Genomic DNA, 16,690 nt, shown 5'->3' on the forward strand with positions numbered 1-16,690 from the left:
TAGTCAACCATATTGATACATTTATATAATGGGATCATTTGTCATTATTTGTTTGTGAGTCAATGGGACATATCATGCGTTATTACTTGTTCAATACCCGGGAAGGCAGAAAAGCAGAATGATGAATGACATAGAACTGGCAGAGAGACACAGGACAAGATCAAGGACAAAAAGTTGATAAAAGACTTCAGTACTTTGTCAGAGCAATGTGTATTTTAGTCACAGTGTTAATTTGGAGTGTGTGAGGAAGGCTCATAATCAAAGATGTTGGGACACATCTCAGTTCTTTACCACTTCAGACTGCGTACTGAAAGAGCAAGAGTAGAAATCAGTTTAGATGATGTCCAGACTGGAAAAGAAAAACAACCCAATGAGGTTAGCTGTGCCCTCTGCTAATTAAACCTGCCTCAAACATTTTACAAATACTGTTTAGAAGGACAAAATTTCAAGGAAAAGATTATTAAGTCTTGTCTCCATAGCTGTATAATGAAAAGGCAGAGAGTAATTAGTTTCACACAATTTTGCCAAACACTGTATTTTTCATACTGGGTTATTACACTTTTTTTTTTCAATATCTAAATTAAAAATATGCACGAGTATGGCAAACTAGTCTGCATTAAAATCGAACTAATGGTGGTCATGGCATGAGATGAATCTCAAACACTGATGCACATTTACTGATGACCTTTCACTTTTTTATGTGATTGGATAAAGATCTCTTGACAAACAATACTTGGTGTAGAGAAGAAACATAATTAAAAATGTGGTTTAAAATCTATAAGTGGAAGTTCAGAGACAGATAAAATATGGAATAGCTGTCAAGCTAGATAGATTGAGTTAGCCAGAAATATAAGCTTTTGACTCAGTACTAATTAACATTTCTAATGGCATTTTGCTCTCCAGAGACCAGCATAGGGAGGACTATTTGCAAACACTTCCTGCATGTGCCTACCTGCTAAGGATAGGGTGGTTAATTAGATACCGTATCTGACTTTTACCGGGTGTGAGAAACTTCTTCAGTACAGTGGAGAAAACTGGGAATAAGTAAACCAAAATAGTGTATAATGGTTTCCTTTAGAAGTGCCCATGGGACTCCTATTGCCTTAAAAAGTGTTATTCCCCTTGAGGATTACATGCCTGATGGATGTATAGCTCCATATGGTGCTCTTTGGATCCAAACACCATGTATGCACAGGGAAGGACCAGCCTGGAGGGAAGCAGGGCAGGGATATGGCAGCTGGTCAACAAGTGCAGATAACTTTGCAAGTCAACAGTAAATAAAGGCAGTCCAACCAGAGAATTTGAAATTTCCTACATATGTTTGTGGGTCTGAATTGCTCCTGTGGTGGAATGTGCCCTGCTTCCTGCTGGCCTCCTGATAAGCTATTGTTATGTAAGTCTTTGTTTTCCCAGATAGTAAGTTTAGCCCACTGTTAGTGATGTACTGGATTTTTACTGGATTAGTCTTATTTTTACTTGGGTAATTATATCACCGACTGTGTTGCTATCCTTGGATAAGTTGTTAATCACAAAACCTATTGGATGGTGCTGTCCATTGCCACCTGTGGAACCTAAGGAAGGCAGAGACGTCTTAAGCCCCTATAATGCTGATAAATTATGGAATGTACTTCATTGTCCCAAGAAAATGCACAGTTAAAACTGGATGAAAATATTATAAAGAGCTGAGAGGAGATGCTCAAGTAGTCAAAGATGGACAGTACTCAGGAAAATTGGTTCTTGTCAGATGTTTTGAGAATGGCTGTGCTCAGATATCCAGGAGCAAAGAATGTTTAGTTTGCTGTGTTCTGATATGGAGTTCAGAGATCAGTCTTCTGTTCTTCCATACTCTCCAGACTGTGCTCAATTTTGTGCATATTATTTAGTTTCCAAGTGTCCTGGGGTTACTAGTCTTTAAAATCAGGAAAAAAAGTGCTTCCTAGATTTCACAGAGAATGAGTTCAGACTTTCACAACATTTTAGCTTTTATGGCAATGAAGACGAGGGACAAAGAACATGCAGAATGAGAAGGGGAGTCAAGATACAGAGCAGAAAGACTTCAGCCCACCTATCTTTAGAAGTCTGAAATACTTTACTCTGACTTACAACCCAATGCTACCTTTTTACTTGGTGGGGTGAAATAAGAATTTTAAAATACTCTTCACTTGTCCTGTATAAGGAAGGTGTTTTATATGAAAACATCTCCTAAATTTGCTTGGTTTTTCTACTGACGTAAAGTGCAACATTAGGTGGTCAGCTGCTACACAGACATCTCTGCTTCAGATCATAGAATCATAGAATTATAGAATGCTTTGGCTTGAAAGGGACCTTAAAGGTCATTCTGTTCCAGCCTCCTGCCATGGGCAGGGGCACCTTCCACTAGACCAGGTTACTCAGAGCCCCATCCAGCCTGAGGAATCCATAGCCTCTCTGGTCAACCTGTTGCAGGGCCTCAACAACTTCACAGTAAAAAATTTCTTCCTAATATCTAATCTAAACTAACCCACTTCATCTTAAGGCCACTCCCTTTTGTCCTTACATGCCCTTGTGAAAAGTCCCTCTCCAGCTTTCCTGTAAGCCCTCTTTATGTACTGGAAGGCTGCTACAAGGTGTCTCCAGAGCTGTCTCTTCTCAGACTCTCCCACGTCTTCATAGGAGAGGTGTGACAGTCGTGTGATCAACTAAGTGACCTCTGCTGGACTTGTTCCAACAGGTCTGTGGCTTTCTTGCGTTGGAAGCCCTTTGTCAATCTTTAATCCAGCTTGATGTGTAACACTGGAGGGAGCAAGTAGAAAGGCAAGAAAATAACTCCACACTTAGAATGCTCCAAAGAGCCAGCTGAGACAATGGCATATCTCATCCTGGGGATAAAGAGTCATTCCTTGTTGGGAATAACTTGTCAGGAATAAACTCTTCTGTGATCTCTGCCAGCTAACCAAATTACCTGGTTCTGTGAAGGTCCATGAGAAATTTTTTTTTTCTCATTATAAATTGAAGCAGGAGAAGAAAAGAAATATAAAGGATTCCTTTATTTTAAAATCTTCTTGTCTCTTAAATATTTTGTTGTTTATTAAATAAATGAAAAGACACAAACTAAAAGGGGAAAAAAGAAAGAAAAAAAAGGAAAAATACTTTGCATCAAAGGATCTGTCTGTGTGTCATATTTTCCTGAGTTAACAAAAATCAGTCATGTTCAAGTTATCTAAGGCAGAATGGGAGGATTTAAACTAACATTATTTAAACATGGAGGAGTTGCATTTTTCCTCCAATGTAGTCCATGACTCACAGAGGTCTGAGGCTTGAGGTTGTGTTCAGTCAGACTCATTTCCAGTGTCCTTCTAATTAGGACAAAACCACCATTTCATATGGAAATTTCCTGGCTCCCATTTAAGATCAAGAGTAAGGCATAATGTGCCACGTGTGTGGAGTAGTGCTTAATAAATGGGACAGCACACTCTGTACTGCTGAAAACTCCCAAGCCTGTGCTAGAAAAGGTTTGCCATGCCCGTGTCTGCACCTTTTCTCAGATGGAGGTACCAAGGCAATGTCTGCCACATCAGTGCCAATATGGCAGGTTTCCCAGGCTGCAAATTTAGAAGCAGATTCCACACTCTAGAGGTGGTGATGACATTTTCACAATTACATGTTATTATTTCTCCCACCCTGTAAGCATTTAGGTGCTCAGAAGTACTTAGGCTAATATAGATTTACTTGAGGAGTATTATAAATCTTTACCATCATTCCCCCATCTGGTTTGTATTCCTTCCTCCCCCAACCCCTCATACTGCCTTCATTAATAAAGCTGTATCTAGTCATGTTTGGTGCCCAGGCTGGAGGTAACTGCTCGAATCTTTTAAATCTAGTCCCATATCCAGTATTTCAGGATTAGGCTGTCATTCCTGTTTCTCCTGTTTTCACTGAACCATATTGTCAATACAAGCATTATGTTATCTCTGAGCATCAGCTCCAGGAACTGGCTACAGCACTCTGGCTACTGAGTGCCAGCCCTAGGGGCCATGTGGGTACCTAGCACCAGCACTCTATTTTCTGTACAGACATGTATAAACTTGATTTTATTTGTAATTCATGTATTATATTCACTGTGTTGCAAATTCATACTTTTATGATGCTTCTCTTTCTTATTTCTTCTACTTGTGAAGAATTATTATTCTCTAACCTTGTACTCACTTTCACTCAAATGCCTGTCAGAGATGGCATTTCTTTTAACAGGAAAATTTCTTTCTGTATGTTCTTTTGTGTGAGTCTTGAGGAAATATTAGTGTACTTTTATTTGTAGCAATGTTACCTAGAATCCAGGAGATGGCAGTAGTTGCCAATAATTCATTTTTAAAATATGCCTATTTACAAAAGCTGAAAAATAAAGATATTTGTCCTCAGAGGAAAGCCAAACTATATATGCATGAGTGTAAAATACTACAAAATATCAAATTATTAGTTTTATTTATAAGCTTTTAAGTTCTAAACCAGACTAGGAAATAGAACTTGTAAATACATATGTTGAACATTTTGCTCTAACACTGAATTTATTCTTTCTTAATCCAGCTATAAATATTACTCAACCAAGTTTCAGTGGCACAGATGTCTTTGGCTATACCTCATTCCTAGCTTATTCTACAATCCCAAATATCACCTTCTACTATGAATTTCACTTGAAATTTCAGTTGGCAAACCACCACTCAGCTTTACAAGATAACCTGATTTTTTTCACTGGACAGAAGGGCCAAGGTAAGCTTTATCTGTATCACTTATCCTTACAAGCTTTCAAATACTTATTGGACAAGTAGGATAAAAATATGCACAGGTCTTTCCAGATTCTATTTAAGATATAATGTCATTAATGGGAAAATAATCTCTTCAAAACTGTATTGTTTTGTAAAGACGGAGTAATCAGTCATGTTGTATAAATGTTTCTATTTATTAAGGAGAAATATAATTGCTTCCAGAATTAAAGTCAACAGTTAATCTGAGGTAGTATATTTCTGAACACAATAAATGGAAACTAGAAGGTCAAGGTTCCCTTTTTTCAGTTTTTAACATCAATTTCATTATGGATCATTGAACTCTGTGTTGTTTGCATATAATAGGAGAACCTCAACCCTGAGATCTCTCAATGAAAACCAACCCAAGCTAGCTACAAGAAAATTGAGATACAGTCTGTAGCAAAGCTTTCAACTTGGTCTGATTAACACAGCTGAGAAGCAGGTTATGTGGATCTACTTAGAGTATTTGTACTAAGATTTTAACAATACTTAAGGTATTTCTCCACAGCACCCCTCTGTGGCAGGCTGCCTGGCATCACCATGGCATGGGTAATAGTACTTGTGTTCTGTCCATCTCAGCATTACTCTAAACAGAAGCCATAATACTAATTACTAAGCTGAGAAAAAATTTATATAATTTGATGCAGACATAAAGAAGTCATAGATACTTCATAGAAGTATCTATGTATGTCTATGTAATAGGTTATAAATAAGATATTTATATCTAATAAAAATTATTTTTCTCTTAATTGATTCTGCAATTGGAGCATGATCTAACTTTTTGGGTTTGGAGCTGTCCTATGGGATTGTTGAAGGCTAGGAGGGAGGTTGGGTGATGTGTCTAAACCCAGCACAGTAGGAGAGTGATTTAGGTATGCTAATACAAGTCTCTACTACTGCAGTAGATGTTTTACCATATCTGAAACATCACATGAGTTTTGCAGAATGACCCTTGACCTACAGGAACCCTATACTTATGCTGAACAGTATCAGAAAATTAATGCTTCAGAAGGATGAAGGAGGGGAAAAATTACTATTTGCTGTTTTAAGATACTGAGCTCCCAAAATACATTATTAAAAATCAATTTTGGGGAGGCATTATGCAATTACATATACATCAAACAAAACAATTGCAGTATATCACATGGGTAGAATATAGGGGATCCCTCATTTGCTATGTTAATACATTTGATATTTTCTTTCTAATAGAAAGGTCTTCCTTTCTATTAAATTTCTTTACTTAAATTTCTATACCCTGTGAGGCTTCTTCCCCTTTCTCCCAGTGGCAGACTTCCCAGGAGTCAGATTGTTAGTGTATTGCAATGCAAACTAAAACATTAGTGTAGAACAGCTCAGCAGTTTATCTGTGATATAATTAAGTCTGCTACTTTTCATTTGCAAAGATCCTGTCAAATTTGGCTCATGTAGCTCAGCCGATAAACTCCACTTTAGTGTGCTGTGAGACCCTAGTACTTAATCTATTGGCTTGATTACCCAAATTAGCCTAACACAAATTGGTATTAACCACTCTGAATGGATTTAAACTCGAAACTTAGCTCTGCTCCTATCTGTGTGGAAATCAGAATTTGCTAAGTTTTTCCCAAACTTCAGCAAGACATGGTCAAACCTGGTTGATCCTGCTAACTGAACTACATTCACATTATTTTAACTACATCCAGGTAGAAATCTCATCATGCCACATTTTATTCTTGTGAATAAAATTGTTAAATTGCCATTCACTTGCAGGCAGCTTTTCCTTTCACTCACTAATTATTAATTTCTGTGGATGGACAAAAATTGTCTTTCTTTTTTTGAGTAGCTGAGCAGAAACGGTGCACGGAGTTGAAATTACCTAAAACCTTTCCATCTAATCATTCAGAAAACAGCATTCAAAAGACAAAGTCTGCATCATTTAAATTTTATAAGAAGCTCTATTGTAATATGAACACAATGAAATCATTAGAACATTCTTTTTAACGACAAGAATGAACCACTACATTCAGACATGTTTCTACAGCCTTGGGAACTGAGTTTCAAACACCTATTTGAAACATTTCCAATTTTAGAAAATGTAACCAAACAAAAATTATACCAATTAAATCACTGTCTTTATTCATGATGGTGTAAATGCAAATATGAAATGTAAAACATCAATAGTATGAAATAATCTGATTCTTTTTCAGTTAAAATAATCAAAAGATAACACAAAAAAAAATTTGCTTAAATATAGGAGACACATTGAACTAAAATTTGTCTCCAAAAGGCCTGCCTGCAGGGTGTACCCTGTACTGTTAGAACTCATTGTAGAATGTAAGTCTTGGAATTGTATTTGGCTGAACTGAGTTTTAAAATAAAGTCTTACTGGTGTAATTTTTTATTAGTGAGAATACTAGCAGTCTGGGCAGTTGCCAGGCAGAAACCTGGCTCTTTATTACTTTGCATATCATTTGTGAGTGTGTGTGAACACTGTGGTACAGCAGTCAGGCATTTCTGCATCCCCATGTCAAAACATGGGTGGGCAACAGCGCACCTGCCAAGGGCAAGACTCAGCAAACACAGAACAGTGAGGTGATGGCAAATTCTGTTGGTAGTTTGCAATTTTCTCCTTTAATGGCTTTAAATGGCTGGGGAGACTGAGCACCCCACATTTTAATTATCAGAAAGCAGTTTCTTACCAAATGAATGTCACTTACTTCACATAGATGCTCTTGTGTTAACAATTTACTGAGCATTGAACAATAGCGCTCTCAACAGGACAACTGTGAGGTTTTCACTGCCAGTGATCTTCCAGTAAGGAAGTATTTTTTAATACTTAATTTGCATTTTCCCCTTTCTCCATTTCATCCCATTTCTTGTAGTTAATATTCTCTTGCAGGACCCCACCTGATTCCCCCCAGCGCTGTCTCTGCCCATAGCTAACCTCTTGTGAGTTATCATGAAATTCTGTCCCAATACATAGCTAAAGTTAAAAGCTGTCTCATTTATTCAGACTATTAACATGATTTTATTCTGCCCCAGTCCTGACAGAGTCCAAGGCTAGGCTGGATAAGACCTTGAGCAGTTTGATCTAGTCGATGTCATCCCTGCCTATGGCAGTGGGTGTTGGGACTAGATAATCTCTAGGGTTCCTTCCAACCTTTCAGCAATCTATGATTCTATGATTATCTTCACTATCAAGTCAATTTTGTACAATTTTGTACAGTGCTGACACTGTTGCACTTCTTTAATACACTTTAATTCTGAAAAAGCAACTTTAAAAATCAGAAACCCTTTTAAATAACAGTTTGTCTTTAATGTGTTTCCCCTAGTTTTTCCAAATAACATAGGTACATTATAGAAACTGCTGAAAATAGAAACTTTAGTAAAGGTTTTTTAAAAAGAATTGTTGCTTTCAGTTTGGAAGTCCTTCACTGGTAATGTGCCAATGTAAGAGAAAGCAAGGGGATTCCATTCAGTTATGAATAAACCATTAAAAAATCATTGCAATAAAAAATGAATAGTGTTTGTGTTCTATACAACTGAATGTAGCTGCACACTTTCTACAGAGGCAGTGGATTTACATTCTTGGGAATAAGGATTAACTTTTCTTTTTCTATAGATTCCTATTGCATCAGAATAGTAACTCTATAGGAAAAGAAACTTTTGTATAGAAAAGGCACAGTATACCGCTGATTCATTTCCAGAATATGAGATACGGGGAACATGGCAGTTTTGGCAGTGAAGCAGCTGTGTGCAGAGCTTCAGTGGGAGGACAATATAAGCAGCATTGTTTCCTGGGGAAAAGCCTACTTTATCTTTTGCAAACGAAGAAAATTTCCCATGCATTTGAGACAGGGCCATCAAAACACGCATTTGAAATGAGGGCCATCATGTGACACTGGAGGAACAAATAGGAAGAGACCTTCCCTGAAACCAATATAAAACAAGACAGCCTTATGAAAATAGAAGAAAATATAAAATAAAATGCAGTGTACGGGCATGAAATTGAGCACTGAATCGCTTGAATTCACAGAAGAGTTGTAAAAAATAAGTGGATGGTTTTGAATTTCAATTCAGGACATCCTAAGGCACAAATGAGAACATTCTTCACTTTCACCATTGTTTGTATCCTGGTTCTTTTACCATACACAAAGAAAGGTTGGGGTTGATAAAAAGAAACAAGTTGATCAGGTTTTCTCCAAACAATGGTGGTTCCTCTCTCACCTGCATGAGAAGAGAGATTGAATGTTCTTTAAAGATGTCAGTGTAAAAATGTGTTTATTCGGATGACCAGGAATAGGCCCAGGAATTTAACTCTTACTCCTGGGCTTTATGTCAGACTTAAAATCCTTCAAATGAGATTTTACACTATAGTCACTAAAAACACAAACAACGCTTATACATGCAGGCCTAAATGTAAAGAAATTAAATTATTTACTGCAAACTGGCAAATCAATCAGTTCTAACCTGAAAGTTAAGAAGGCTTAATGAATTAAAGCGCTTGGCTGACCAAAGAAATTCCAGAAATGAACATCCTAGAGCTGTCTTTATATCAGGGGCAGTGCAATAAAGTCTCCAGGTGCTATTGAGTCAAGGGCAGCTGAAGGAGTTTGATAGAAGCTGCTAGAGCTTCTTGAGAGCCATGTCCCTGTTACTCCCCTTGCCTCAGAGCAGCAGGTGCCCTCTGGTTTTATTCTGAGGCTCTTGAGGTACCTATAATGAAAGCTGAAAGCATCCTGGAACAGGATTAAGTCGGGGCCTAGTCTCATATGCAACTTGAAATTTCAGCGTTTTGGTTTTTTTAGATTGTAGAGGAAATGGAAAATTTATTCATGTTCCAGGGGGAAGGAACAGCAATGACTGCTAAATCCATCAAGATTGACAGGTTTTGTGGATATCACTCATTTAACTGTAGTATGAAAAAATCTTCCATCAAAAATCCTATAGACCTTTAAAATCTCTGCAGTTTCTCTTTTAAATCCACAAGAATACTGGAAATAATCTTACAAGTTAAACAGAGAATATTAGAAATATACAGTAAACTCATAAGCTTCCTGGCTAAAATTTTGCTAAACTGCTAATTTCTCAGTGGATTTGGAGTATATTTTACACACTGGTGTTCACTAAATCCTGGGATATGTAGTTATCCTTTTTTGCTCTTTTCAGGTCTGAATGGAGATGATTTCTTGGAGTTAGGCCTCCGTAATGGGAGAGTGGTATATAGCTACAATCTAGGTTCTGGCACAGCAACAATCATTAGCAAACCACTTGATCTGACACTCAGTGTTCATGTCATCCATCTTGGCAGAAATCTCCAGAAAGGCTGGCTGAAGGTAAAAAAATGTAATTCTGATAGAAGGATAGATTTTAGATGAAAGTGTTTTCTGTGTTTTTCCACATTTTACATGGAAAATTTAATATTTTTTTGTGTTTCCCTATAAATCTGGGAAGATTTTCTTCACTAGGAGTTCCTAAATAAAGGCAAATCTCTTTGTTGTAACAAGTATTAATGTTTCATTGAAAGGTGGATGATCAGAAGAATAAAACTGTCACTTCTCCTGGAAGGCTGGTTGGACTCAACGTCTTCAGTCAGTTTTATTTAGGAGGCTATCGTGAGTATACTCCAGAACTCCTACCAAAGGGACCCAGATTCAAGAATGGCTTTCAAGGTAAAGATCACACCATTTTCAATTCCTTGTAATACATACATCATATTGTATTTCTTTCATAGGCAACTGAAACAACCTCTGTCTTATCAGGAAAAAAACCACACCATCTCCTGGCTGAATTTCCTGTGGCTTTTTCATTACTTCACTATGATAACTAAGAAACATGATGCAAAGAGAAGTTTTGCTAAATAATTTTAATGTTTTCTCTTTCTGCTAAGATGGAAGTTTGCCACTGGAATGTTTGTCATGTAATCTCTTCTTATGTGTCCCTGTTCTACAGTATCATTTCAAAAGGACTCCCTTTCTCTGAAGTAATTTATATTCTTCTTCCACTGTGACTGGCAGTGCTAGTTTGGGTAATAGCTTTCATGCTGAGAACTTCTTTCTGAAAGTAATTTGATTTTTTTTTTCCTGTTATTATCATCTAGGTCTCGAGACAGGATTTAGCTAATGCCTTTTGCAAATATTTATCTAGCAGATAGTAATTTTTTCTTCAAAACTGATACTGAAACTTTATTAATCTGTTTTCAACTACTACCAGATCAACAATGAAGCAAAGGACTTGTTCATAGAACTTAATTTTTGTTTTTTACTCCGAAGAAACAATGTTCTTGATATTTGAAAGGTAAAATTTCAATTCATTTTAAGAACTGGAAAGCCTTTCAAATGAAAAGAAAATATTTTGCAATAGTAAAATACAGTTTGAGCTCTCAATTATGAAATTGAGGTATGTTATGAAATGCAGGCATAGCAGTAAAACTCACTTTCATACACTAAAACATTGCATTTCCATTAAGACCATGTAACTGCTTTATTTCCAGCCATTACCTCACTTTTTGTTCTTACACTGAAATTTCCTCAAATTCAATTTCATATTGTATAGTCAACTTCTCACTCAGAATGTCTCACTCATCTGTCTGTCTGTTCAGGAAGTATGGATTGTATAGTTATAGCTTTCATAGCCTCTTAGCATCTTGCAAATTGGCATATCATAAAACATAATGGCTGTGTGACTTTTTTAATAGGGTCAATATCTGTGAAGTAGTTTTGGCTTTTTTTCTAGATATGCTAATGTTAAGGATTACCAACAGCAATCTCCAGTGCTTTACTTTAAACACAAATATTCTGAATTTTCCAGGTTCCTTATGTTCCAAATGTATTGTAATGACCAAATTTCTACAAATCCACTATGAATAATCTTTTAAAAACCCCAATATTAATGCACTTTTAGTTACCATACTTTTTACTGATTTTTCACACTCTTTAAAAATAAGTATTTATGAAAAATTTTGGGAAATATAAACATATAAACACATAAACATTTTTCTCTTTGTCCCTATCATTTACAGTTTTAAGTCTATTATATTTTCTAATTAATCCCATGCTCCTGTTCCCAGCAGCAGCTTGTCTCTGCTCTCCAGAGCATAGTGATTTTCAAGGAATCTACACTTTCCTATGACCAATTTCCTCCAATGTTTTCTTACATAATCAGCATCTGATTTGTTCTTCTAGCTCAGAAATCTCCCCAGTTTCAGTTCTCAGGATCTTCAGAATCAGAAATAAACCTCCATAGATTTTTTTCCAGTGTGGGAACTGCAATACCACTAACAGAGAAGAAAATTTTGTACTATTTTACTTCAGCCAATCTGCAGCTGTAGGGATCTCACAGAAACTCTGGAAGTGACAGCCAAGATAAATTTATCTAGGACATAGCTGATTAAACCACTCAGACTTTTGGAACCCTGCTGTTGGCTCCTTTTAAAGACATGATTTATTAAAACAATTTTGCTTCTAATACCAGAGTGTATTTTGTAAGAAATCACTACTAGATGAAGAAACATTGAGACCAGCCTTACTGCTGCAGACTAAATGTCCCCAGTGTCAGTGTGCAATAATTTAGGATTTTTACTCTGTACAAGTACAGTTTCACACCATTTCCTCCCTGACCTGCCTGCGTTTAGCACTTGTTCATGTAATTTCCACAGAGGAGGAGGAAACTGAAAACAAATGTTTTTAATAAATTGTCATTTAATAATCAAAAGTTGTGGAATTTTTAATTTAGGAAATGTGTGAATGAGCACCTAGAGACTATTTTGAAAGGCTGAAGGATGTTTGATGGTACTGTAAGAAATTTTCATTCATCCCTATGAGAAGCTGAAGAAACTGGTAAAGGTAGAGCTCAGATGAAGCAGCCAAGTTTATGTGGACTTCGAGGGTCTTTGCACTTCATCTGAATTTGAGGTTCCTCAGGGGCTTACAGGAGCTTTTTTGTAAATGGGATGGTTTACTTAAATGTTCAGCTTTTTTCATTTCCTATAACAGTGTAATTAAGGGACCTTGAGAGTTTTCTGAGCATACTGCAGATGCTCTCAAAAGTCAAATGTGAGGTTTAGGTAGCTGAAAGTCTTGTGGCCAAAAAGACTCAGCCTGGCCATTAATGGACAATCTGAAATGGGAGTATAAAACCAACTGACTCACGTTCAAAGGTCTGTACAACTCAGCACTATGACTCACCTACACAAAATGAGACAGAGAATTATTTGGAAAAATTATTTGGAAAAAGCTGGAAGTTACAGCTGAATTTCCAGCCCTTCCATCTCTGAAAGAGACTGAAAGAGAGAAATCTGGTGTCAGGGACAAAAGAGGGAGAGTTCTGATGTTTCATGCTCTGTACTACCATGACTGCAGGATGCAGCCTCTAGCCATCAATGCAATTGATGGAGAGCCAGGGCTTGCATCTAGAAATAAGTGAGGAGCAGAGAAAGAGGAACAACTGATTGCTCCTGTGGTCCTGTTCCTAAGCAGGATGAAGCATGGCTTTAGAAGTAATCTGTTAGTTGACAGCAAATACTATTAGAAGGTGGAGTAAACAGGCTAAAGAGACTCTGACCACAAGGCTGAACTGTTGGAGAACCTCTTTCATGCTGAAAGAGCCACCTCTTCACATAAATTATTTTGCAAAGTAAATAAAATTGCAGGTACTGAAGTCACTTTTTAAAAATAGAGTAAACCCAGAACACAATTGAGTTCCGAACAGATACAAATACAGCCTTTCAGTCAAAGTTTAAGTTCATAAAAAGCTGGAGTACATTACAAGCCTGCCAGGGTTACAACTACTTATCATTATGTTTCTGCACCACCGATGTCAAAGAAGGAAAGTGAGTTCTGAACTAGCTTTTAGTCAGGGCTGTAGGATTCATACAGGCCCTCTTGGTGTTTGGGCCACAGCTTCAAGAAGTCCTGAGTAGCCACTGTCAGGGCCATCTTTTAGACCAACACCCCAACACCCCATTAGTCACAGACAGCAAAGAAAAACAGGGGAAAAACAAAGCATTTAAGGATAGGTAGGATTTAAGAAATCTGTAAATTCAGTACTGCATTCAGATAGAAAATATCTTATCAGTGTATCTATTTCTGTAAGTTCTCTTGATGCATTTTTAGTACATCTTGAAAATGCCTGCTTTGTGTACTTTTTTAGTCAAATTAGCACCATGTGCTTACAAGTGGGTAAGGGATCCTAGCAAAAAATTATGGGAAAAAAATCTTTGTGTGAAAAGGATATATTAGAAAAAAATAAAGAAAAAGTAAAGCTGAGCAGTGAAGTCATATATTTTATGATAATCCCTCAAATTTAGTTAATCTATTGTTAGTGGCTTTTTAGTGATTTATGAACTCTCCTTGACTGGGGTGAAAGCTATAACATAAACTGATGGTAAAAAAGGTCAGTATTAGAAAGGCCTAGGTGTGGTCTAAGAAGTCACAATTCAAAAGATTGCAAACAAAAAGATAGTATACCATCTGTGAGTGTAGAGTCTTGGTGTCTGATTTCAGTTTACTTGCATAAAACACTGATGTCAGAATCACGCCAAGTTTAACTCACAAAATCAGGAACTTCGAGTTCCTCTTGCAAACTTGGCTGTGTCAGGAAACCTCTCCATTATTCAGAATAGTTGGCAGTCTCTCATTAAAAGGGGCCCAGAACTGGCAGAGCGAAGGAAATTCAGGTCAGAAAGAAGGCACATTCATCAGCTGATCCTTCTGCAGAAGGCTGTACAATGCTTGCAACAACAGGCTCACATTGCTGCTCTGACTCATTAAATAAAAGGTCCAGTTGAACTTAGAAAGCTTGGCCAAAACACTCTTGTACCTATTACATGCTTTGTTTACCAGTGCCCAAGAACTGTTCCTAACCTAGATGGCACAGTTAAACTGCGGCTGGTACACTTAAACTGGTCATCACCACAAATGCCTGCTTATTTTCCATGATGACCTCAAAGTCCTTGGGGACTCACTGTGCTTTCCATTGTTTACGCAGAGCTCTGGGCTGCTTTTTCTTAGCACTCCAGCAAGACCCAGGAGAACAGAACATGCTTTATCTGCCACTGGTAAACAGATGAAACATTAGTTAGGGTTTACCAAGCATAAGGTGGCCTAAAAAAAACAACCCTGTAAAAAGCAAAGAAGCAATTAATACAAAGATTGTAAATAATCATCAAAATAGGTTATTTTTAAATTACTTATTGTGAATTTCTGAATTAACAGGTATGTGTTGATGTTCAACAGGTATGCTACAAAATGTGTGAAATATGGTAATAGCCTTACAAAAAAACCTTCAATAACACCATGAAACTGCAGTTAAAATAGTTATCTTGCTGTAGATATTACTTTAATTTGGACAAAAAAAATTATGTAACTATAAAAAGATCACATTGTATATTCATTGGGTCTTTCAGATGCAAGTCTTCTACTTTTCTGATTTCAGTGAATCATGCAAAAACTCATATTAAGTGATACTTTTAAAATCAGTGTAATCATTATGTGCAATCTCCACATAATATCCTCTCCCTGCTTCTAATATTAATCAGAGAGCCTCTGGTATGCGCTGCTGAATACCAATTCTTCTTGTGATTTTAGGCACTGTGGGAATTAACTACATCTCAGCTAAATTTTATAAATCAGGTTTAGAAAGGTCTGAGCATTTTCAAATACATTTATGTACTAGCTTAACTAACGTGGTTTAAAACCTAAATTTTAGTTTGAAATTGTATATATATTTATGTATAGGTCTGGATGACATATCAGAAATGCTTAAGGCTACCTTTAAATGTGACTATACATCACTTGGATGCTGGGGTATAATTTGAAAAGTCACTTGTGGATTTGATCAAAAAAAAAAATATATGTCATCATCTTCAGTTTTGCAGTATAGAGATAAGCACATGGATCCATAAACATGATCCAGAAGTAGTGGTGGCTTCAGCCTGACCCATAAGGCTGACCATCCTGTGACAACACCAGGAAGAGCAAAGACTCTCCAAAGGGGCAGTCCCCAGAAAGTTCACAGGATAAGCAGGAGCTGCTGGGAAGTAGCAAGTAGGGAACACCTCTGCTTCACTCTGAAGCTTAGCTCCTCCTTTCACTTGGGATACCAGTGTATTACGAAATTAAAGAAAATCAGAGCATAGATCCATGCACTGATACTTGATCATCTTTACAAATAAATTATTACAATATTCCCTGACAAATATTTGATCTGTGACAATTATTGTTTTCCTAAACAATTCTTTGATGTATTTAGGGACCTAGAATAATCTTTGGATCACTTCCCAGTGGTCATCTGCATGCAGCTGTACTGTTCTGGAAAGTAATAAAAGTTTGATAATAAAATTGTGACCATGCCAGGTCACTTATTATATTTTCTGAGGTCACAAATTATTTTCTGAGACTAAAGGCCTGAAGGAGCAGTCTACATTGACCTAAAATGCCAAGTGTGACATGATCTGCATGTACCAAGGACTGAAGCATTCACTTGAGAAGCGAAAAATTTGAGTCACTACCTGGGGGGGTCCTTTTCAGCCTATGGAAATTCAAGTCCACACTTCTTGCTTGAATTATATTATTTGGTGCTGTCTGGCTTCTATTATATTTTATATTAAGCAGATTTCTTGTTGTCTTTTCTTGTCCTTTTTCCTTCAGTTTTGGGGCTTTATTTGGTTAGCTGGTTGGTTGGCTGGTTGGTTGGTTGACTGGTTGGTTGGTTGGTTGGTGGGTTGGTTGGCTGGTTGGTTGGTTGGTTGGTTGGTTGGTTGGTTGGTTGGTTGGTTGGTTGGTTGGCTGGTTGGTTGGTTGGTTGGTTGGTTGGCTGGTTGGTTGGCTGGTTGGTTGGCTGGTTGGTTGGTTGGTTGGCTGGTTGGTTGGTTGGTTGGTTGGTTGGTTGGTTGGTTGGTTGGCTGGTTGGTTGGTTGGTTGGCTGGTTGGTTGGCT

At 37.2% G+C, this 16,690-nt stretch overlaps 1 protein-coding gene across 1 annotated transcript in view; it reads left to right on the forward strand.

The window, feature by feature from the left end:
- Nucleotides 1-16,690, forward strand: part of EYS (EGF-like photoreceptor maintenance factor) — a 58,779-nt gene that overhangs the window by 12,471 nt on the left and 29,618 nt on the right. The window contains exons 3-5 of the mRNA XM_088052627.1: nt 4,561-4,743; nt 9,924-10,090; nt 10,282-10,426. Of these exons, the coding sequence (XP_087908753.1) occupies nt 4,561-4,743; nt 9,924-10,090; nt 10,282-10,426 (495 nt within the window). The remainder of the gene's footprint in view (nt 1-4,560; nt 4,744-9,923; nt 10,091-10,281; nt 10,427-16,690) is intronic.

This window comes from Pseudopodoces humilis, chromosome 3, assembly GCF_049639895.1.
Source record: "Pseudopodoces humilis isolate 2021_Gansu_Grassland_sample_001 chromosome 3, ASM4963989v1, whole genome shotgun sequence".
NCBI classification, from domain to species: Eukaryota; Metazoa; Chordata; class Aves; order Passeriformes; family Paridae; genus Pseudopodoces; species Pseudopodoces humilis.